General features: G+C 40.3%; 1 protein-coding gene across 5 annotated transcripts in view; it reads right to left on the reverse strand.

Annotated features, from left to right (window-relative positions):
• Window positions 1-17,145, reverse strand: part of Zdbf2 (zinc finger DBF-type containing 2) — a 47,424-nt gene extending 30,279 nt beyond the window's left edge. The window contains exons 1-3 of one of the 5 annotated variants that reach the window (XM_076550259.1): window positions 17,008-17,145; window positions 12,516-12,568; window positions 10,112-10,218 (exon numbers count right to left, since the gene is read on the reverse strand). In XM_076550259.1, the coding sequence (XP_076406374.1) occupies window positions 10,112-10,171 (60 nt within the window). In that variant the 5' untranslated portion in view covers window positions 10,172-10,218; window positions 12,516-12,568; window positions 17,008-17,145. Of the gene's footprint in view, window positions 1-875; window positions 982-10,111; window positions 10,219-12,515; window positions 12,569-15,201; window positions 15,267-17,007 lie in introns of those variants that run through there. The other 4 variants (XM_076550263.1, XM_076550264.1, XM_076550260.1 and 1 more) reach the window with 4 other exon arrangements.
• Between the last annotated feature and the right edge of the window lie 6,878 nt (window positions 17,146-24,023).

The raw sequence follows: 24,023 nt of genomic DNA on the forward strand, positions 1-24,023 counted from the left end.
ATACATATTTTATTATAATTATTCCTCAGAATTTTATTTTCATGAATGTTACTGTAAATGATATCTTTAGATCTCATTTTCTGCAGAGTATCTGCATATTCATATGAATATACTTTTTCTGTTGTTCCAACCACCTTGGTTTTTTGGTTTGTTTTTAGCCAAAGGCTCCCCATGGTGCCCAGGCTGATGCCAAATGCACAGAAAGATTCAAATGATCCTCCTATTTCGGCTCTCCAGAAGTTAGGACCACAGGCATGCACTACCACATCCAGCTCCAACAAGCTTTTAAACTCATCAATTCTAATAGTTTATCTATTTTTTGTTTTCTAGTTCACCATCATGTTATGACAACTAACTGCTTTTTATCTTCTTACCCAATTATCTTGATCATTTTAGTCATTTTTATCTTTTTCTTTCTTACTTCTGTGACTAAGGCCTCCCATAAAGAATTAAACAGAGCTCTAGTTTTACCTTTGAGCTGCCGTCATCTAGAGCAGGCAAGTGCTCTACCACAGAAGGAAACACGCGCACACACTGTAGTCACTGGATAGATTTTTAATTGAAGCAGTAAGTCTATTTTCACTTAGGTATACTTGGCAGTCTGGTATTTATGATTCTTATGGGTATTTTCTCTCTTCTTTCTTCTTCTTCATTATTCTAATTTCCCCATTTTGTTAGCTCGGTAGTTATAGACTCTCTTCACAGTCTACCAGTAGGGACAAATGACAAGTCTAAACTATCAAAGTCTACAATTACTACCTTATTCTCTCCTTAAACCATGTAAGGTCCTTAGAAATTAACTCCACTTACTACCCTCCCAACCTACATCGCTCTTAATCCCACAAACATGATTTATTGATTGCCTACATATTTACCTGTCCATTGTTCTTCATTACTTCCTGATAGCTCTGAGCTTCCATCTGGAATCATTTTCCTTCTGCCTGAAGAACTCCTTTTAGTTTTTCCTTTAGTGAGGGTCTGCTGGTGACAAATTCCCTTAATTTTTATTTCCTGAAAATATTTTTATTTTACCTTATGTTTAAAAGTTATACTTATTGAGTAGAGAATTCTAAGTTGGCGGTTGTTTTTTCTTTTGGCTCCCATTTTTTTCTATCAAATACTCCACTAGGTCTTGGCCCCATATTTCTTCACTGCCTTAGTAGTTTTCCAAAGCCTTGAAATATATATATATGTGTGTGTGTGTGTGTATATAATATATATAATATATATATATTTTATAATATATATATTTTATGTATATATATATACACACACACATATATATTTTTTTTCCCAAGTTTTCAAAGTTAATATAAATTATCCTGGCTGTCATCAACAGAATGTTTTTAAATCCCAATTTAGTGCAAGAGTGTCCAAATGAATAAAAAATACTTTAAATGTTAGGCAAAAAAAAAGAAATTGCATCAAATCTTTATTGAATAGAACCTGTAGTTAAAGAAGTAATGTTTGAAAACTGCCAAAGGTTCAACATGTCCAGTCATGTAATGAAACAATTTATCATTCATAAGAGAAAGACAAAGAGACTTCATTTATTTTCTGCCTCATGTTTATGACCAGCATTAAAAAAAAAAATTAAAAGAATAGAGGGGTTAAAAAAAATCACAACAAAAAAACTTTTTACTATGAAATTAATTGATTTCTATTAGATAAAGAAGACAAATGCCACCACATATTATACAGTTATCTTAGATATCATCTAAGATAAAAACAAGTCAGCATTTATAAAACCAGAACATCATTATAAACTGTTTCACATGTACAAAGTTATAGCTTAGACCCAGAAGAAAAACTTGAGACACTTCTAAACGAACAACCCTGGTCAGAAAACAGTAGCTACTACTACCACGAATACTTGTGTCAAAATATATACAACAGTCAGTAAAACTCTTTCAACAAAAATGGAAGGGAGCACTATTCAATTCAGTCTATGAAACTGTTATTACCCTAATACCAAAATGACACAAAAGACACCACAAGAAATTCACACACCAACACTCCTTACAAATATATATGTAAAAATCCTCAAAAAAAATATTAACAAACAAAATCCAGCAACATCAAAAGAGAACTAACTGTATGCCATAACCAAGTAAGATCTATCCCAGGAATGTTAAGAGTAGGGTAACATCCAAAAAAATCAGTCTGTACTACACACTGACCCACAGCTAACCAAAACCCCTAATATGACTAAATTTAGATACAATTTAAGGAATTAGGATTACATGACACCAAAAGGATGAAGTTCTAATACAGCATTGATTGTTGAACTTATAAGAGGAAGAGAGATTATCCTCCCTGCACAAGGGAAGACACATTGAGAAGGCAGCCATGTACAAGCTAGGAAAGTACATAAATAAGTCAGCTAGTATCTTGCTCTTGGACTTCCTAGCCTTTAGAACACTAAGAAAAAAATTCAAGTTGTTTAAGCCAGCTAGTACTACCATGTTTTTTAATGGCAGCCTGAGCTACTACACTTATATAACAAATATGCATGTGACAAATCCTGCACTCTTTCATAAGGAAACACTCAATAAACTAGGAAATAAACTGAGACAGAAGATCATTTCCTAAATCTAACAAGGTCTTCTATATAAAACCACACTATGTATCATATTTAATATTGACAGGATGAAAGCTTTCTCCCTAAGATCAAGAGAGACAAGAGATAATCTATTCTCACCACTTCTTTTTTTTTTTTTAAAGATTTATTTATTTATTATGTATACAGAGGAGGGCGCCAGATCTCATTACAGATGGTTGTGAGCCACCATGTGGTTGCTGGGAATTGAACTCAGGACCTCTGGAAGAGCAGTCGGTGCTCTTAACCTTTGAGCTATCTCTCCAGCCCTATTCTCACCACTTCTACTAGATACTTACTAAATTAGAGAGGTTCAAGGAAAGAAAAAGGGTATCCAGACTAGAAAACTAGTGTGATGACTTTGTACATGGAAGAATCTTACATACAAAAAGTCTTAAGGACTCACAAAAGAAATTAGAACTAGTAAGTTCTACAAAGTTGCATGATGTAAGAGCAATATTTTAAAAAGTAATTATAGTTCTATACACTAGAGATAAACAAAAGTATATTTAACAAAACAATAGCATCAGCAATATTAATGAATAAATTTAACTGTACCATGAAAAGCCCAAGACGAGGTTGAAAGGTTTTTAAGAAGCTGTATACAATGGAAATACATACTCCCTGCTCACAAATTGGAAGACTCAATGCCAAGATGGATACTCCACAAATTCCTCTGCAGATGCAACACAATCCCTATCAGAATCTGCCTGCCTTTCTGAAGAACCCAACCTTAGGGGAAAAAAACTGAAGAACAGAGAAAGCCTATGGTGTTTAGTGGGGACGATGAGATGGGGATATGGTGGTCTATCTGTGTTCTAAAAAAGACAGAAAACCTATTCAACCTAACAAACTAAAACTGTCTATCTTAGAAAAGATGTGGCTGATCAAAGGACCTCTGAAACTTGACCCAAAAGGGTCATATGTACTACAAGATGAGATCTTGAATGCTTTTCAAAGGCTCATATATTGAAAGGTTGGTCTTTAGTCTAGACTGGAGGTTTGAGGTCACTCAGAGAATGCCTCCAGCGAACATTTAGGAGTCCCATTGTTGTGTCTGGTTTTCCCACTCAACATCTTGTGTCACTACACTCCATGCCAAGCTGTGTTGTGTCACGACAAGCCCCCAGCAATAGAACCCATCAATTACAGACGCAAGGGTCTCCAAACTGAGAACCCAAACCAAACTTCTCTACATAAGTCGACTATCTCAAGTATTTTGTTATGGTACAGAAAGATGACAAATTGCTCCCAGTCATCACTGTCAAGTTGCTAAAAATAAGAGAATTCTAAAGATAGCAACAGAAAAGCATCAAATCATATAAAAGGTAATTATCACTAGACTAAGAAAATTTGACAGCAGAAACCTTATAGGATGAAAAATATTCAAAGTTCTGGAAAAAAGAAAACAAAAAATCCAACCAATATCATACCCAGCAAAGCTATCCTTCAGAAATATAGGAGAAATATAGTTTTTCCAAAACACAAAAACTGCAGTAATTCCCCACCGTCAGTCCATCCATCCCTAAAAGAAATGTCTGTTAGAGTTCTACACTAAAAGTAAAGACCACTACCATCATAAAATATGCAAATATAAAACTCAACAGTTGTTCAGATATACAAGAGAAGAATCATACAGAAGGTCATCAAACCACAAAAATGAGTAAGGAACAAAACATATACCAAAAATTAGGAAAAAACATTAAAAATATAACAAGAGTGTATCATTACTTGTCAATAATAAGCTTGAACAACATCACATTCTCAAAAGAAAGGATGTAGACTGCCTCAATAGGGATTTTTAAAAAAAGACTCAATGTTATGTTGCTCTAAGAAACTTATTTCATCAGTAAAGTGACAATACTTCCTAGAGGTGAGGGACAGAAAAAAAAGACAGACCATGTAAGCAAAACCAGGAAGGAGTACCCACATTTGTATCAGTATCAACAGACTTGGAGTCAAAAACTGGAGAAACAAGACATAATGACAAAAAAATTCAACTCAACAAAAGGAAATAATATATATATACATACATATATATATATACATATACATACATACTATATATAGTATATAGTATATATGTGTGTGTTTAAAATAAATGCCACCACAGGGCTGGAGAGATGGCTGAGAGGTTAAGAGCACTGACTGCTCCTCCAGAGGTCCTGAGTTCAATTCCCAGCAACCACATGGTGGCTCACAACCATCTGTAATGAGATCTGGTGCCCTCTTCTGACCTGCAGTCATACATGCTGTATACATAATAAATAAATAAATCTTTAAAAAAAAAAAAGAGTCTAGGACTCTTCTGTAAAATAAATAAATCAATGAATGAATGAATGAATGAATAAATAAATACCACCACAAATCAACAACCTAAAAGAATCAAGAACACGGGCTGGAGAGTTGGCTCAGCTGTTAAGAGCACGGGCTGCTCTTCCAGAGGTCATGAGTTCAATTCCCAGCAAGCACTTGGAGGCCCACAACCATCTCTAATGGGATCTGAGGCTCTCTTCTGGCATAAAGTCATATATGCAGATAAAGCACTCACATATATATAAAATAAATAAATCTAAAACAAACAAAGAATTAAGAACATATCAAACTCATAGCAGTAAGAGGAAATAAATAGCAAACAGCAGAAATAGACTAAAAGTTACCTACATGCACATGTGTTAAATTATTCATTTGTAGATGGCAATCTTTAAAAAAATAAAAAGATTTATTTATAGGTGTATAGGTGTTTTGCCTGCATGTATGTGTGTGCACCACATGTATGCCTGGTACACATGGAGACCAGACAAGAGTGCCAGACCCCCTGAAAGTGAAGTTACAGCCATGTAGGTACTGAGAACCAAACCCAGGTCCTCCACAGGAGCAACAAAAACATGCAAAAAGCAGCTATTCTACATATTGCTAAAAGTTTACCAAGAAAGCTATCAATAGTAGTAATAATAATAATAATACCACCTAAGGATGAAGTAACCAAAGACATAAGTAATCTCTACAACGAAAGTTACAAAATATGAAAAGAGTGAAACTGGGCTGAAGAGGTGGCTCAGAGGATAACAGCACTGGCTGTTCTTCCAGAGGTCCTGAGTTCAATTCCCAGCACCCACATGGTGGCTCACAACCATCTGTAACGAGACCTGGTGCCCTCTCCTGGCCTTCAGGCATACATGCAGGCAGAACACTGTATACATAATAAATAAATAAATCTTTAATTCTTTAATTCTAAAAAAAAAAAAAAAAGAAAAGAGTGAAACTGAGGAGAATACACATAACAAACAAACTCCCCCACCATGATGATAGTGGACTAACTCTCTAAAACTGTAAGCAAGCCCCTAATTAAATGATTTCTTTTATAAGAGTTGCTTTGAGGGGGCTGAAGAGATGGCTCAGAGGTTAAGAGCACTGGCTGCTCTTCCAAAGGTCCTGAGTTCAATTGCCAGCACCTGCAGATGGTGGCTCACGACCATCTGTAATGAGATCTGGTGCCCTCTTCTGGCCTGCAGGCATACATGCAGGCAGAACATTGTATACATAATAAATAAATCTTTTAAAAAAAAAAAGTTGCTTTCAGGCTGGACAGTGGTGGCATTCGCCTTTAATCCCAGCACTTGGGAGGCAGAGCCAGGCGTATCTCTGTGAGTTCGAGGCCAGCCTGGTCTACAAAGTGAGATCCAGGACAGGCACCAAAACTACACACAGAAACCCTGTCTCAAAAAACCAAAAGTAAATGAATGAATGAATGAATGAATGAATAAATAAGTAAATAAATAATAAAATGAAGATCTGCTTTGGATATGGTGTGTCTTCTCAGCAATGGAACAATAACTAAGACACACTCCTCGAAAGTGTTAAGACCCACAACTATGAAACTACTAGAAGAAAACATAAGAGGCATGAACATGCCATGGTGCACATATGGAAGTCAGAGGACAACCTCAGGTGCCAGCTCTCTCCTTCTACTTTGTTTTAAGACAGGGTCTCTGCCCAGTACTTGTTCACTGCCACACATCATTCTTTGCCTTGCCTCCTCCTATCTTGGCACAGAAGCGCTCCAAGTACAGAAGCACACTACCATGACTTGCTCTACAGTGTTCTAGAGATCCAAACTCAGTCCTGAAGTTTGTGTGGCATGTGTTCCATCAAGCTACTTCACCAGACTTTACTATTGGTTTTTGGTGGTGGCAGTGGTTTTTTTGAGATATGATCTCATGTATCTCTGCCTTGTCTCAAACTCATTATGTAGCTAAGGCTAGCCTTCATCTCCTGATACTCTTGCTTCTACACTTCCTAACTGCTGAGAAGGCATGAGCCACCCTATCTAGCCACCCAAAGGATTCATTCTAGAATATATAAGGGACTCAAACAACTCAACAGCAAAATATAATTTGTTTTGAAAATGGGCAAATATCCTGTATAGACATATCTAAAAGATAATATACAATATACAAACAGCGAACCAATATATGAAAAAGTTTGATATCATTAATCATCAAGTAAATATAAATCAAGACAATAAGCTATCTTCTCAATCCTGTAAGAAGGGCTACTAAGAAAAAGATTTTTAAAATGGCAAGTTATAATGGGATGTGGCAAAGGCGGAGCACTACTATAAGACTAATGTTAAATGTAGAACCATTACAGAAAACAGGACAGAGGTTCCTTGGAAAACTAAAAACAGAACCTCTTATAATAGAAAATCCCACTACTGATGCATATGTAAAGGAAATAAAATCTGTATGCCAAGGCAACATCTGCATTCTTCCGTTTACTCTAGAATATTCACAATGGCCAAAAAAGGAATCACTACATGTGTCCACAGACGGATGAGTGAATAGAGTGGTCACCCAAGCTTGACAAGGACAGAAGGATGGGAAGAGGAGGGTTAATGGGGATGAAGGACAGGTAAATAAGTGGAATAACTTCTAATGTTCTACAGAATAGGAATAGTAACTATGGTTTACTTTACCATATAATGATATACATTAACTGTCTATTTCAAAAGAGCAGAGAGAATGTTCCTAGTACAAAGAAATAATACATGTCTGAGATGACAGGCCAATTATCATGATCTGATCATTACATATTGTATACATGTGCTGAAATATCACACAATTATCTGATAAGTACATACAATTACTATATGCCAGTTTAAAATGTTGTTTTTAAAAAGACTATGGTACTAGCATTACGATGCACATGTAGACCAATAGAACAGAACTGAGAACAAGGAAATAAACTCTTACAATTTTAAGTAGTTGATTTTTCAGCAGATGTGACAACTGAATAGGAAAGACTACTCTTTCCAACTGAGAGTCTAATGATTACTGGATATCACAAGCCAAAGAATGAAACTGGATTCCATCTCTCATCTATATAAAAATTAATTCAAATTGAACAGAAGACCTAATTATAAGAGCAACTATGAAACTCTTAAGAGGAAAATACAGGCATAAATCTTCATGATGTTGGGCTGGGCAATCTTTCATCAAAGACAACACAAAGAAAGGCTCCGTGGTACAGAGCTGCAGTCAGCACTGAGGAGGTGAAAGAGGAAGACTCCTCAAGCCTGAGACCAGCCTGGGCTGCACATAAGAACTGTCTTCCATGTTGAAAAGAGAACATAAACAAACTGAAATTGTTTGGGGGCGTGAGGGAGAAACAGATCTCACTATGTAGTCCAAACCAGCCTGGAACTTGTAATGTTCCTGCGTTCAGCTCCTAAATTGTGGGAATGCAGGCAAGCATTGCCACACCTAGCAAAATTTAAAATGTTTTCGCATCAAAGCATACCATCAACAATGTAGAAAGACAAGCCACAGAAGTAGGACAAAGTATTACAATCACATTGTTTCACAAAGGTCTGCTAGCCAGAAGAAAGGCTGGCTATAAATAAAAAAGACAAAACGGACTAAAACATGGACACAGGCTCTGAATAGGCATTTGTCCAAAGCATGTACACAAACAGCCAATAAGCACATGAAAACATGCTTAATGACACTGGTGAATGCAAATCAAAGTCACAATGAGATATCACTTCACATCTACAAAAGGACTATAATTTAAAAAAAAAAAGAGAGAGAGAAAGGTGCTGGCAAGGATGAGGAGAAACTGGAACCCTCATGCATTGCTGGAGGTAACATAAAATACTAGAGCCACTTTGGAAAACAGTGAGGCAGTTCCTCAAAAAAAAAAAAAAAGTTATCATATGACCCAACAATTCCACTCCTACATATATACCCAAGAGAACTGAAAATGTATGTTCACACAAAAAAAATTATGCACAAATATCCATAGCAACAATATTCATGGTAGCCAAAAAAAGTAAAAACAACCTAAGCATCCATCAATTGTTGAATGAATAAATAAAATGTGATATTACTTTTATAATGGAATATTATTCAGCCATAATGAGGTATCATAATGCTATGATATGAATGAACCTTGAATATATTAGGCTAAATGGAAAGTCAGGCACAAAAGTCACAAGCATATGCTTCCATTTTGAGGAAATATCCAGGATAGTCAAATATTTTGAAACAGAAAGTAGATTAGTGGTTGCTAGAGGTTAGAGATCCAAGGGTACAGTTCGGTGGGTATGTGGTTTCCTTTTAAAGATGAAAATTAGACAATATATCACTTTGTGTATACACTAAAAGTCACTGAATTTCACTTTAAAGGGGGGAAGTTTATAATGAAAGAATTACACTGCAACAAAATAAATAGGAAAGAACCCCCATACCAACCGTTCTCATCAGCATCCAGAAAGATCCTTAATATGAGTTCGGTAATAGTTACCCTTTTCATAGTGCTATGACGGCCACCAACCTCAGTGGCATAAAAGTCAATGTTCTCACCTTAACCTACAAGGATGGTTGTACGTTTCCTGAGACAGGATCTCACTGTACACCTGCCTCTACCGCTCTGTGCTGGGATTAAGGGCAGGCAGCCCCGTGCCCAGGAACCTACTGAGTTTTACAGACTCTATTACCCTCCCTTTTTCACCTGGTACCTGGCACCTATCGTCCAAATTCCACTGGAGTCATACTGGCCTCTTGACTCCGGTCAGAGTACTCTTCTCCTTCAGGGTATTTCCTCTGCCTGAACTCTTCCTCCATATATATGCAAACCTGGCACTGAACTTCTTTCAAATGCCAATTCAAATGTCACTTTAAAAAAAAAAAGCCTTATCTGGCCATTCTACTTAACCAACACTCTCTCGTTTACCTTCTTTTCCTCATAAAACTAATCATAATTTGACATATTATGTATTAAAATTATATGATTACTTATTTTCTGTCTTACTAAACTATACTGTAAACTCTATGAAAAAAATTTTTTTGTTTTTGTTTGTGATCATAGTCTCATACTCTTAAGCAGTATCTGCGAACCAGCAGATTCTCAACAAAGTCCATTCAGGGAATGAATGAGCCAAGCTACTCAAATGGAAAAGAGAAACTCCCATCTAAGGTGCTGAGTGTGATCGTGTGGGGAACCTCTCACCTGTTCCAGGTTAGGATACTGCACACGGCAATAGCTGCAGTACCCTTGTCTTTTCTGCATCTTAACTAGTCAGTCAGGAGGCTACTGGCTGAGCTCAAATGGTCAAACTACAAAGGAAGAAAAAAGAAGCAATAAAAATAATAATAATAATAATAATAAACAATAATTCCTTATTACTATTAGGAAAATAGCTCAAAATCATTCCTGTTTGTTTTTTGAGGCAGGATGTCACTATATACCTTAAGCTGACCTAGAATTCACTATGTAATCCAAGACTAGCCTGGAAATCGCAATCCTCCTGCCTCGACTTCGTGAGCACGGGAATAATAAGCATGCACTATCATGCCTAACTTCCACCTGCCCTGTTTCTATTGATGAGGAGAAAAATACAAAGCAGACATGAGCTACTGAGTCAATATGCATCACTGGAAAGAGCACTTTGCTGCAGTTATCTGAAGACAATGAAGGTTCTTATCAATTTTCTATAGCTCTGAGTTACTAGAAAATTATTCCACATGAAATAATACAGCACTAGATTTCTAAAAACCATATTACTATAATATACTTACTAAACCCTTCTGAAAGACTATTTTCCCGAGTTCTTATAACAAAAACTCCAGGTTATCTGAACTTGTGGTATCATAGAGAGCATCTAATTCTCTATCATAAGAGTAAAGATGTCATGTGGCAGTTTATGCTCAGCTCAAAGCTTCTATTATAATTTATCAGAGTTGCTAAAAATATAAAGAGCAACTGACGTGGTCTCTGAATCAAAACTTTCCTAACTGTATAAACCACAAACAATTGAGAATTTTTATTAGTAGTACCTTTTGAGATTTCTTGACCAATAAATGGTTTACTAGTTTTTATGTACCTAAAACTATTAAGTCTTCCATAATATACCAAAGTTCAAAATCAAGCTGAATGCTAAAATCATTCCCCAAATTCTGAATCAGTAGAATTGAGTTAGCACCTAGGATTCAGCATTTTTAAAGATTTGCCATGCTGTTTAAAGGGGGGCTTCAGAGTAAGTCTTACACTGCTCCCCTACAGTGTATCTCTTCTGTGCTTGTACTTTGCCTCTAAAGAAACCCCTGCTGCTTTGCAAAAATAAAATAAAAAGGTGTTCCTCTCTTGAAGTCCTTACCACTGTCTGTCGTTCTCTCTTACTTTTCTAAATGAATGTGCATTTACTCTGCTAAAAGAGAGATTGATTCCCTAGATATCTCCACACATAGCCAATTAATTTGTTGGCAACACACACGCACACGCACACGCACCGTTGCAGCTATTTTAATAAATTCAACGCAGTGGACTTGCTGTTTTGTTAAAAGTGAAAAGTTTAATTCTAATTATTTAAACATTCTTGTCTGTTGGGATATATACAACAGAATCATTCAATGTGCTGTATTTAGAGGGAGAAGGTGGAAACAGTCTTGATGTATTGCCCGGGCTGCCTTTTGACTCCTAATCCTTAGCATCTCAAGCACTGAGATTTCAGGCTTGTGCCACCAAGCCTGGCTCTGTACTTCTGAGTAAGATTATTCCACAATGTAAAAGGTGTAACTATTAAAACCAATGGTTGAAAAATTAAATTACCTCAAAACTAATAAAATGAGCAAAAGCTTTGTCAAGTCAACACCCCATCATGATATTCACTTACCTATCACTCTGTACTGAGAACCATTGCTTTTCTGACTTCCCACACTTATAGTGAAAATAAATCAATTAAACCAACATCTGAAATAATATATGTGAAATTTTAAAAGTGGATCTTTCCCCCCCCCATTAATTTACCTCATTTATTAACTGAAAAAACCAGAGAACAGGACAAAGCTCATAGTTTTATTTGTAGATAAGACAATTTTTATCCTAAGTGAATCCTAGAACATAAAACTAAACTTTGAAAATTATAAAATAACAAATGTTTTAAGCACTTACTATCTAATTAAAACATTCACTAAATGAAGGCAGAAGGAGTGTAACGTCACATACACAAATATGAAAGCTTACAGCCTTGAACTCTAGGGCTCCCGCAGCTGCCGTTTCCATCACCTTTCACGCCACGGTGAGTTACAACAGATCAGAAGCACGTGCTGACATTTTTTAAATTTAACATTCCAGGACCTCACCTACAACTTACCAGATCCAATCCCTTTGGAGTAGGAAGACAACACACATATATTACACAATTAAAATATTCAAGCTGATTCTAAATTGACCCAAGAACATCAGTACATTTTTTATGAACTAATAAAAGTTTAATTATTAAAAGGATCATTTATCCAGGGTCTAGAATTATACTGCTTTGCATAGGTCAATAGGTCTTTTTATATAGATTTGAATTCTACTAGAACCAGGTTGATTGACTGCTTGTTTTTTTTTAAATTAACAAGTGGATTACCTTGAGTAGAAAAGATCAGGTAGGTCTTCAGCTGCATCAATCTGGACAAGCGTCTGTAAATTAAAATAAAACAACTCTTTAGACAGTAAGTCTCACATCTATAGTTGACTGAGCAAACACTCCCTAGTCAGACTGGTATTTGAAAAGTAACACAATTATTTTCAGTAACAGGAGAAAATATTAAATTCTGAACACAAAGCACTTTACATACTACCATACACCTCCCCAAAAGGCAGAGCAGAGACTGTGGACCCACCAAGCCCCCATGCACTTGGCTCTCTGGGCTGCAGGAACAACAGCTGTAAAAGAAGGGAAGGCACACCTGTGCCTTCAGCAAGTTAAGGGAAACAAAAATTGCCCAAAACCAAAGTAGGCTTCTGGTGAAATTTTGAAAGGAAAACACACACGCGTGAAACGTAAGTTTGGTCCTGGTACCTAATTCTCAGTTACCATACTAGTTTTAATTAAAAAAAAAAAATAATTGTCACTTCTTATCATCCATCTGTATCAGCAGACAATTATGCAGAATGATCGAGGTTTTTAAAATTCCTTGTAATTATGGGTCAAGTGTTAACCTGTACCCAGGACCACTTGTAAAGAAAAATTCCAACATTTAGTTTCAAAAGAACCGATAAAAAACCATTTCTTACGACGCAAGCATATGTTGTCAGGCACCTGCCTGGTACAGAACCCTGTCCTGGGAGCTTTGGGGGATGAACACAAGCTCTCCTGCCACCGAGGAGTGTAAGATGGAACTGGCAAACCAATGCAAAAGTGTGAAGTGGTATCTGAGAACTGACGAAGTAAAAATAGTACGCATGAGGCAGAGTAAGCCTGCGTGCTGGAGCCCTTGCCTGGCATGCGAGAGGCTTGGACTGGATCCACTACTGCCAATAATAAAAATGTGATAATGGGTCAAGTTATCAAGATCAACTGAGAAATCTAGTGATTAAGGATATAAAGGCGGGTATTGTTTTTAACCAAATTTTGTGAATGAGTAAAATTTACTTACAATAGGGTTAGGAAAAAATAGTCCAAGAAGCAAATGGACGAACATAGGTATAAAAACAAAGAGGCGTCAAGTGCATTTGGAGAGACTGAATTAGTAAGTTCTGTGAAACAAAGGTTTGATTTGAGAATTGACGGGGCAGCAAAACAGAAAAAGTAGGGTGAGTGTGGACATATTCAAAAGCCAACCAAAAGAAAATTTAGAGTAGGATTTTTTTTTTTACAAGAGGTATATTAATGTTTTAAAGAAATTGTGTAACAAGAAAATACACGCTATTTTTCACTTTAAAATATCCTTTTTAATACAAGACATTTCTGTTGCACAATGGTAAAAACAAGTAAATAAATATAAATATAAGCTGCGACCCTATCTTACCATTTGTCATTTTTACAGAAAGGGACTGATATGGGGCACTCCAATCTGTCACCCTCCGCTTTCCTCTAAACGCGTAAGGATAAGCACCTTTCCACGCCATTACGTAGAACTCCAAAATGCAATGTTGGATTGCTGCTTAGTCCCTCATTTTATTTGTGCAAGACAAAAACCTCTCACTCAACAAGATAAAAACCAGTCGTTGGTGAGCCAACAATTTTTAAAACACATACATACATAATCTTAGTGTTTTGATTTAAAACATATATGTATTTGTTTAAAATCGGGTTAGATGTTTTCTTTTTCTTTTTTGCTTCGATGTTTAGAGAGGTTTTTGTCTTTTTGAGGGGAGGGGGGGAAATTAACCTGTACTTCAAGCCATATTTCTTTCACAAACCAACGTGATTCACTCCCAGTAAGCCTCCCTTTTACTGCTGTAACACAAGAGCCTAAATACATTTTCAAATCCAAGATTTGATTGTTTTCCATTTTTCCCAACCTCTTACAGATGTCACACCCCGCTATAGTTTTGAAAGAAACGCCTTTTTTTTTAGTCCAAAGCAGACCATTTTTCATAAAAATTCTAATACTATTTTTAATGACAATGTTTACACTCTTCATTCATTGGTTTTTGTAACATCTAAAATTGTATAAACCAGTCTAGGGCACTGAACAGATATCTGAATTGCATGGGATGCTGCTGTTGCTGCTGCTGCTGCTTCTTTTTTATAAAAAAAAAAAAAAAACAAAAACAAAAAAACAAAAAAAAAAAAAAAAAACCACCTCTCGCACATCTCAGATGCGTACTGGGCGACGACGAGATAACCCAGTGACACTGTCTGGCGCTATACCTGTCTTCCAGCTGTGTCCCTGTGACGAGAACTAGCAAAATTCAGAATCCTCATGGGAAATACTTCCCAACTGCCTGACAAAGGACATCAACGCAATAAAAATAAATAAATAAATAAATAAGAAAAGACAATGGAAGGGTATCTGATTTTTAAATAAAACCGTCTGAGCTGTTTATGGTGGTGCACACCTAAAACCCTGCATCTGGGAGACTGGCACGGGAGGATCGTGAATTCAAGGGCCGCCAGGGCTACAGAGGGAGACCCCCGTCTCAAAAACAAAAAATAAATTAAAAAGTTAAATTTCAAACAAACCCCACAATCTAAATTAGCTGTCTAGCAGTAGGAAATATGTGAAACAATCATAACCTTAACAATGGCCAAGCCATATATTTAAAAAGACCATATTTTAATTTAGTGTCACTTCCTTCATATAACACTATCAGCTAATTTTCACCTTTGCTTTTTTTTTTTCCTTTTGGATTATCCATGCTATGCTGGCTTCCCGATGGCGACAAGCATCCTGGACACTTCCATTGGGTCCTAATAAAATAATAATAGCTAACCGTGAGCACTTAATCTGAGCCAGGCATGCTGTCAACAGCTTTATATGCATTATCTTATCCAAAGATAGGAGGCAAACCGACGACATTTAGAAAGAGGAGAGATATTGTTCCAGGTCTCACACCAAACCCGGGGTGGCTGGTGACTCTGAGCAAAGGGGGCTTCGGTTCCATAAAACGTTTCTTGATTTTTTTTTTTAGAAATATTTTAGAATAATTTAGAAATCATTGTTTTAATATTAGAAGAAAACAAATAATAAACAACCAAATTTGGTGCAATACACAATGCTACTACTCCAAAAAGAAGGAAGGATAAAATTAACATTTAGTTTAATTCCATCGTTTATCTCATTCTGAATGTTTAAAGTACTTTAATGACTTTAAGTTTATTTAGCATGAGACCATAAGAAGCAATACCATTTTTATATTACAACCCAGTGCTTGAGAGCGTGCGCGCGCGCGCGCGCGCAGAGGTGCGCGCAAGCACACACACACACACACACATGCACGCACACACACGCATACGCAGTTTTTTTTTTAAGGTTTCACAAAACAATACCCTAGTACTGTACATTCTGGAACTTTCTATGTTATCTTAATTCATTTTTTTAATGTTAGTCATGAATAATTAAATCAATTTGACAATTGACTAACCTGTAGAAAACTGCAGTGTGAAGAACAGTGCCCCAAATTATTAGGCAGAGCAAACAATATTTTATAGAAACTGGTTGCTACCCTGATTTCAGCTTTCTTCCAGCCAATAGGCTGGCTACTGCAGTGATACGTAATCAAATTTTCAACGAGTTTCTTGCTAGCCTTTTACGCTTTGGTTTCAGAGCATACAGAAAAGTCCTCGATGTATTAAGTGAAAAGAACAGAAAATGAACACCCCCGCGTACGTTAAGCACGCATATAAATCAAGTACATGAATTTATACATTCTCAAAAAGAAGGGACCGATAATCTGAAATTGTTAATGGACTCTCTCCAGTGGGTGAGATTTGCCACGGGCTTTTTCTACATGCCCCTCGCCGCCCCTGGGAGCGCAGAACTGCAGTAAAAACAGATACACATAAAAAATACTATCATTTGGGGACCGAAACCGTCTCCGTGCCTTGAGACCCCCGCATCTTTTGCATTTCTTTCGCGAGCTACCCAGAACTGTCGTCAGAAACCGCAGGACCTGAAAAGGGCCTTCTTGGGAGTTAGCAAAGACGATGGCGTCTTTGACCAGCTCCACACAACTGTTGCACGACGGCAGCAAAGCGATCGTTAACACGCGCACACACACTCACACGCCCCAGCATCGACGGCCTCCTGCAAAACTCCGCGCCCCGGGGAAGGCCGGGGACCGAGCGCGCGGGCAACGCGGGGAAGGGGGTGTGTGGACAGGTGGCGCCCGACTGCCTCGCGGCCCGGCCCTCCCGCAGCCCGCCGCCCGCCGCCCGCCGCCCGCCGCCCGCCGCCCGCCGCCCGCCGCCCGCCGCCCGCGCCCCTGCTGCCCCCCGAGGCCCACCTCCTCCCTCCGCTGTGCCCCGCAGCCGCCCCGAAGCTGCGTGCCCAAGGGCCGCTCCGCTCCGTCGCGCCGCGCCGCGCCGCGCGCGGGAGCCCCGCCAAGCCGTCCACGCTGCTCCCGGGCAGCGAGCGGGTTTCCCGGGCCCCCGCGCGCTGCCCACGGCCCGCCCAGCCACGGGCACTCACCTCCGTGGAAGCCGCCTGCGCTCCTTCCGGGCCGCGGCCGGCCGTTGCCGGCCTGAGCGCGCTGCCCGCCGCTTGGGTTCCGCCGCGCCGCGAGGGTCCCGAAGCCGCCAGACCCCCCGGCCACGCCCGCCGGGGGACAGAAGAGAGGAGCTCTGCGGAGCGCGTGTCGCTCGACGCGGGCTCCAAGATGCGACTGGGCTGCCGACTGTCAAGGGGCTTGGTCAAGACTCCGCAGCCCCACTGCAGCTCTGACGTCAACCAAGGTGCGAACACTGGGCCCCTTCTGACGCACGGCCCCGGCGCCGCCCCCCGGCCCCCGCGCCAGCCCCCGCCACCGCTGCTTTGCGAGCCCCTTCCTCCCGCTCTTAAAGCGCACACTTCCTGCAGGCGCCGCCCCACGCGGCCCCCGCCGGAATCGGAGCTTGGGGCAGGGACTCCGCGCCAAGCTTCAGCTTTGGGAGAAATGGGAGCCAAATGACCAGTTGAAAAATGTCTGGCCGAGCAACATGTGAATGCAGGCGAGGAGACCGGCGTTCAAGGGGTTAATCGAGCGCGCTCGGTTGCCCGGAGTCTGCAGTGAGGGTGCCTCAACCAAAAGCTGCTTTTCAAAGATCCGTTTACTCAGGGCTAAGACACTGTTTTAAGGTTGCTATCTCGTCCTGCGTTTCACTGCCCAAAGAGCAAGCATAAAATGCATCCTGAGCCCCCTTTAACAAAGCGAGGACCTAGGCTCCTTTAAAGAGGCAAGGTATTCAAAGCCTTATGTTGCACAAGAAAGGATTTACGAATATTAACAAATGTCTATTAATCCTCAGTTACATTCACTGCCCTGTCTCCTACAAATGCGGTGGTGAGCAAAAACAATTAAGTCGTGAGGGACACAAAACTAAATCAGACACACTACTTAATATATACTAATGATATGTGATAAAGAAAATAATCGTTACCTAAAAGAGGGACAGCCTCTGAAAGCAATCTTTTCTCTCTCTCTCTCTCTCCTCTCTCTCTCTCTCTCTCTCTCTCTCTCTCTCTCTCTCTCTCTCTCTCTCTCTCTCTCTCTCTCTCTCCTCTCTCTTTCTCTCCTCTCTCTCTCTCCTCTCTCTTTTCTTCTGCAGACAGGGTGTCCACTAAATAGCCAAGGCTGGCCTCAAACTTTCAATTCTCTTGCACTGGCCTCCTCACCAGGAGTACAAGCATGGCTCACGGCTAGGTAGCCATGCTTTGTGTAATAATCTTGATGGCTTTAGAAGGAGCTGTTGGTGTTGCCTTTCTGGAAACTCATCCCAGCCACTCAACCCAACACACGCCAGGCAAAACCCTCCCAGTCCCTAGATTGTTAAACACCAAAAACACAGATTTCTTTCAGAGAAACTGTTTTACACAAATCAGCCTTGGGATTATCAAAGAAACCCGATCATACATTAACCCAGCCCTCCGGACATAACTGTACTTCAGCGAAGGCACGCTTTTTTCTTTTTTTTTTTTTTAAATCTTCCCACTGCAACATCTCTGAAATCAGAATGCATCTTGAAACTCGGGGCCTCTTGATTTTGTTGGCCAGGTGGCAGTATTGCTTCCACATACAAAAGATGTATGCAGCTGTTCAAATTGTCCTTGTTTCAAATAAGTAAAATGCATTGTTTAATGAAACCCACAAGGAAGGGAATTATCAGACATCGGGTGTCGTTTTAACTTGAAAACAACGCGCAAGCTTGTGCGCGCTCACACACAGCCGAGCGCACACGTATGTACATACATACACACACACAAACAATAAACTTGAGATTTTTCTGAGGAACGGGGTGATTTTTCTTAAAAAGAGGATTTTTCTAAAGCCAAAAACAGTTTCTCCGGGTCTTTGAAATAAGGGTGATAGGATGGGCTGTCTGTTACCTTGGTGACAGTGCCCAGTTATTCACCGAGGATATTAGTTCTCTGTGTTTTCGGGGTGACCTGTAGCTGAGACAAGCCAGCTGGGCAACGTGCCACAGCCTGGGCTACATAGCTAGACCATGACTTAAAAAACAACACACATGCACATACAGCTATAAATCTAATTCTGTGCCCCCCCCAAAAAAAACAACTTGACTATCTGACTATCTGTCATTTTTATTACTGATTGCCAGCCTGATCACTTATAATCCCTTTTAAACTTTTAATGGAAAACACTGAAGAGCAATAGCATGGCTTGGATGTCCGTCTACTTAGATGAAGAAAACGCTGGCATCAAAATTCGAGGGAGGGGTACGGTCAGCTGCTTGAATGACTAAGCTCTCGTACATTACCAGCCATTCAAAGCGTTTAGAACTCATTTTCACTGTATTATATGGAGGGTCAGCGGGCATGTGTAGGTGTGCGAGGCACAGAGCTCGCGTGTGCGTCACAGAGCCCCAGTGGAGGTCAGAGAGCTGAAAAGAATCACATCTCTTCCTCCATCGCGAGTTCCAGGGCTTGAACTCCTGCCGGCAGGCAGGTTTGCAAGGCGAGCTGAGTCATCCGGCCCATCAGCCCATCACCGGCATTTTGTATCGCAGCAATCAACAACTGACTCAACGTGTGAGTCACCAAAATTAAAGTCTGAATGCCAGAAAGTTTTCAGGGGGGGCATTTTAGCCAATTTTACTTCTACTTCTCCTTATGTGCATTGATGTAGGAAAAATAACAACTCTCCCTGTGCTGAGGGTTGACGCACAGAACTTTCTTCCAGTATGATACTATCCAGCATTGCGAAGAGGAGAATGGTGGGGGGGGGGGGGGGGAGTCACGCTTCGTCGGATTTGCAGCCCATTCCGATCAAACTTCCATCTGCTGGTAACAAGTGATGGGAGGGGTCGTGATCAATAAGAGTAAGATCAAGCGTTGTGACATCCTTTTCAATACATTATAGAGCTCTACACAGCAGGAATTCGTCCACAATTCCTTGGTCAACAGGTCTGCTTGCACCCTCTCCTCCTCAGTATACCTGGTCTTAGGACAACAGGATCCTAGCTTTGTATTCTCTCAGATTTTCTTCCCCTAAATAAAAAGAATGCTCATCTATGTCCAGAAATCATTTCCACGGTGTCTACTTTCCGATTGTCATTTCAGCTAACATTAGGTTGATGTCTTATGGGAAAAACTGTACAGGCAATCTAGAACTCACTGTTGAGTCACAAAACAAATTTAGACTATCATCAAATTGGGGGTTTTGTTATCCCTTCCCAAAATCTATTGTTGTGTCCTGTATTGTACCTATTCATGGTCCACGGGGTCATTCTGAAGCTTTCAAACAATGGCCTGGCGTTTTACCATTTTAAAGAGTGTGGATCAGGTATAGGGAGGGACACATGCCTGTAATCCTAACACACAAGAGGATGACGGTTCAGTGAGTGAAGACATTTGCCACCACGTCTGACAACCTGAGTCCATCGAGAGAACTACTGCCAAAATGTTCTCCGATCTTCACACACACAAGAAAATGTTTTTAAAGCAGTTGAGATGCCATTCATGGTCATAAACGCCTTTAATTCCAGTGCAGAAGAGGCAGAGGCAGGTAGATTAGTGTGAGTCTGAGACCAGCCCGCCTACCGAGTTGACAGGCCCCACTTCAACGAGGATGGCACAGTGAGGAGCCTATGTCAAAAAGAAAATTTAAAGGAGGCTGGAGGATCACCCGTATGAGGCCAGCCTAGGCTATACAGCAGGAAGTCATTGTCCAAAAAGCAAAATAAAACAATAGTGTATGTTGCAGCAGGGCACTGGTGGCGCACGCCTTTTATCACAGCACGTGGGAGGCAGAGGCAGGTGGATCTCTGTGAGTTTGAGGCCAGCCTGGTCTACAGAGTGAGTTCGAGGACAAACAGGGCTACACAGAGAAACCCTGTCTTGAAAAACAAAACAAAACAACAACAATGAAAAAAAAAAAAGGTGTATGTTGGCGTTGGAAGCACATGTAGGTTAGCTTTAAATCACTTGCTCAACGTGTGTGTGTGTGTGTGTGTGTGTGTGTGTGTGTGTGTGTGTGTGTGCAAAATCCTGTGTTTGATCATGAGTATAGCAAAAAGCATGTGTCATTTTTAAGGGTTAATGATTCACTCCTATTTCACATCTAAATCGTAATTTTAAAACTCATGAGATGGGTCACCAAATATTTGCCTTTTTTGCCCTGTTGTCTCCTCTCTGAGAAACACACGAGAATTCCGTCTGAATGGTAGAGAGCACAATAATGCAGTCAGAAAAGCTGCCGGTTCCAGCTGGCAGCCGCTATTGCACAAACCCCTAACAGGCTGAAGTGCCCAGAGTAAACGATGGTGGAGGGTGCCTCCCTAAAAGGGACAGCTGTATCGCCAGCTCTAAGGCTCGGGGAACGGTTAGGGGACGGGCGCGGAAAGAATTCAAGAGCCACGGCACGGGGGGGTGGGAGATGGACAGCAAAAAGCATCTTCTGTGCTTGGCATAGCTGTTGCGATCGCGAACTCGCCGAAGCTGTAACAATCCACACAAAACCGGCACAAGATTGGGCCTGTCTACGTTTAATCAGGGATGGGAGAGGGGTCCTAGAGGCCAGACCCTTCCCTGAGGGACTATCCACAGCTAATGGTTGATGGGGGAGGCGGGTGTCATTTTCTCCAGTGATGTACTCACTGATGAGTGGCCAATGCGCCAGTAAATTACCTCCTACCCACGCTCCAGCAAGAAACTCTAATTAAACTCAGTGGGTCACACAGAAAAGAAGACATGGAAATAGGAGGGGGCTTGTTGATAAGGGTTTAACTGCGGAGAGGGGACTGAGAGTGAAAACGACCCAAATTCTTTATACAAACGTAGAAACTGTCAAAGGATTTTTGAAAATTTAAAGATGATAATGCCCTTGCTTTACCGCCTGTTCAAACAACAACAACAACAAAAAAAAGTTGGTGAAAAGCATGCATCTTAAAGGTAGACGGGTGAGTCTGCTGCCGGGCTCTAAGACAGGCATATGACAGGCTGGCAGAATACTCCACGTGAGAACCAGAGTGCAACGGGGAAAGCCTGCAAAAGAGTAAAATCCGTATCACGGAAACAAACATAATAGCTAGTGCCTACAAAATTAGTAAATCGTCAAATAGTGCTGCAAACAAACAAATTCTTCCTGCATGTCAGATGTGCGCAAAGGCACAGTAAGCAAGGTCCTGGACAGATCTTTCCCCCTCCTTTTTATAATTTTTTTTATTTTGCGAGACAGGCTCTCTTGTAGTCCAAACTGACTTTAAAATCGCTCAAACTTGCTACGCAGTATAGAAGACTTCTAATCATGAAGGCCTTCCATGGTGCTGGAGCTCAAGCCCAGGGTGCTCACCAAATGCTCCAGCATACACCTAACAACTGAGTTTCACTGTGCCGGCTCTGCAGAAAGTCTAGTTTTCAGGCTTCCCCACTGTTCAAGTCCCCTCGCTGGCTTACCTAAGACAATAAAAATTATTCCTTCTCCCCTGTGTTTTGGAGAACTGGTCTCAGTCAAAACCTCTGCATGTCCACAGCCTTTTTTTTTTCCCTTGCCTGTGTTGTTCAGAGGTAATGGTAATAGGAGCGGTGATCCTGTGTGTCTGTGTGCAGGTGCAGACGCGCTGCAGCCCTCAGCTCTCAGAAAGCAGGCTTGTAATAAGCTGTTTCGCCCGCTGAGCCATCTCGCAGGTCCCCTTATCTGTCTTCGACTGTGTGGTTTCTTAGAGCCCGAGAGCCAGTGTTCCTATTGCACAACAATGAAGAAACAAGATGCTCAGTCTCCAGTGCTTCTGGTCCTGGGTTTGATTTTTCTGTGTGTGTGTGCGTGTTTTGTTTTGTTTTGTTTTGACTTGGCAAAGATTTCTCTTTTTCTGTTTCCAGTCTTTTAAAGTAGGCACAGATTTGCTTACAATAAAACTGATTTCAAGAACCCATAAAAATTAAATCCAAACAATGAGATTAAATCTAGCAATCAAGAATGATGAAAAACACAAGACACAAGAAAATTGACTGACTGGGGTGATGACCTGACAGCGATATTGGAGTCCTGCTTCTGCACACCATAGAAACCGTCCAGTGAGCTTCGGGGATGGATCTTGATACTCATTACTTAATAACAATCCGCATAGAGTTAAGTGGTCTTTACACACAGACAGCAGCCATTTAAACTAAATGCATTTTATTTTCTACAAGGTAACGCAATTATAAGGCCACAATATTCCCTTTAGACAAATCCCTGAAAGTAGTGATTTAATATCAGTGTTACTCATTCTTTTCAAATATAAATTATTTTAACCTAATTAAGGTTACAGATAATTTTTAAATACTACAAACACCATGACTGGTATATTAAAATTATTGATAATATTTATAACTAATATCCAAAGGAAATTGACTGCCAAATGCTTAGCTGCCGCCCATCTGATATGCTTACTGATTGATCTCATCGACATAATTACAGGTCATGATTTTAGTGTCTGCTCTTTCTTCTCACTAAATCAGGAACGCTGTATTTACGGACCGGGTAAACAAGCCGCGCGGGCACCCAAGGACCACAAGGGCTCTTCAGTTAGCTCTCGGAGCTCGGCTATAAATCCTTGCTATGTGAGAGCGAGTTAGATCCAGTTCTTTATCAAAGGTACTGTGCCGGTGGAGGCTGTCATATGCCTTCAATATAAACCCCCAATCCAACAGCCAAAGGAAAGGAGATCCGACGGAGACGGAAGAAAACCCGTTAGAAATGCTGCGGAGAAAATGCCCCCCTTATTGCCTAACGCTTGTCTCTCAAGCTCAACGCAGCACTGCACACTGAGTGTTTAAAATTGAACTCCTGGGGCCCATGAGATGGGTAAGATCACCTGCTGGGAGAGCCTCGACAACCTGGGTTTGAGCCTCAGAGCTCACCATGGAAGTAGTGCAGGCACAATAATAAATTATATAAATTAATAGAATGAATTCTTTTTTAAAAAAGCAACTCCAGTGGGTAATATTTTCTGGCCTACTTAAAACACTCCTAGAAGCATTACGAGGCGTTTCTTGGAGACACTTTTCAA

This window comes from Peromyscus maniculatus, chromosome 13 (assembly GCF_049852395.1).
Source record: "Peromyscus maniculatus bairdii isolate BWxNUB_F1_BW_parent chromosome 13, HU_Pman_BW_mat_3.1, whole genome shotgun sequence".
NCBI lineage: Eukaryota > Metazoa > Chordata > Mammalia > Rodentia > Cricetidae > Peromyscus > Peromyscus maniculatus.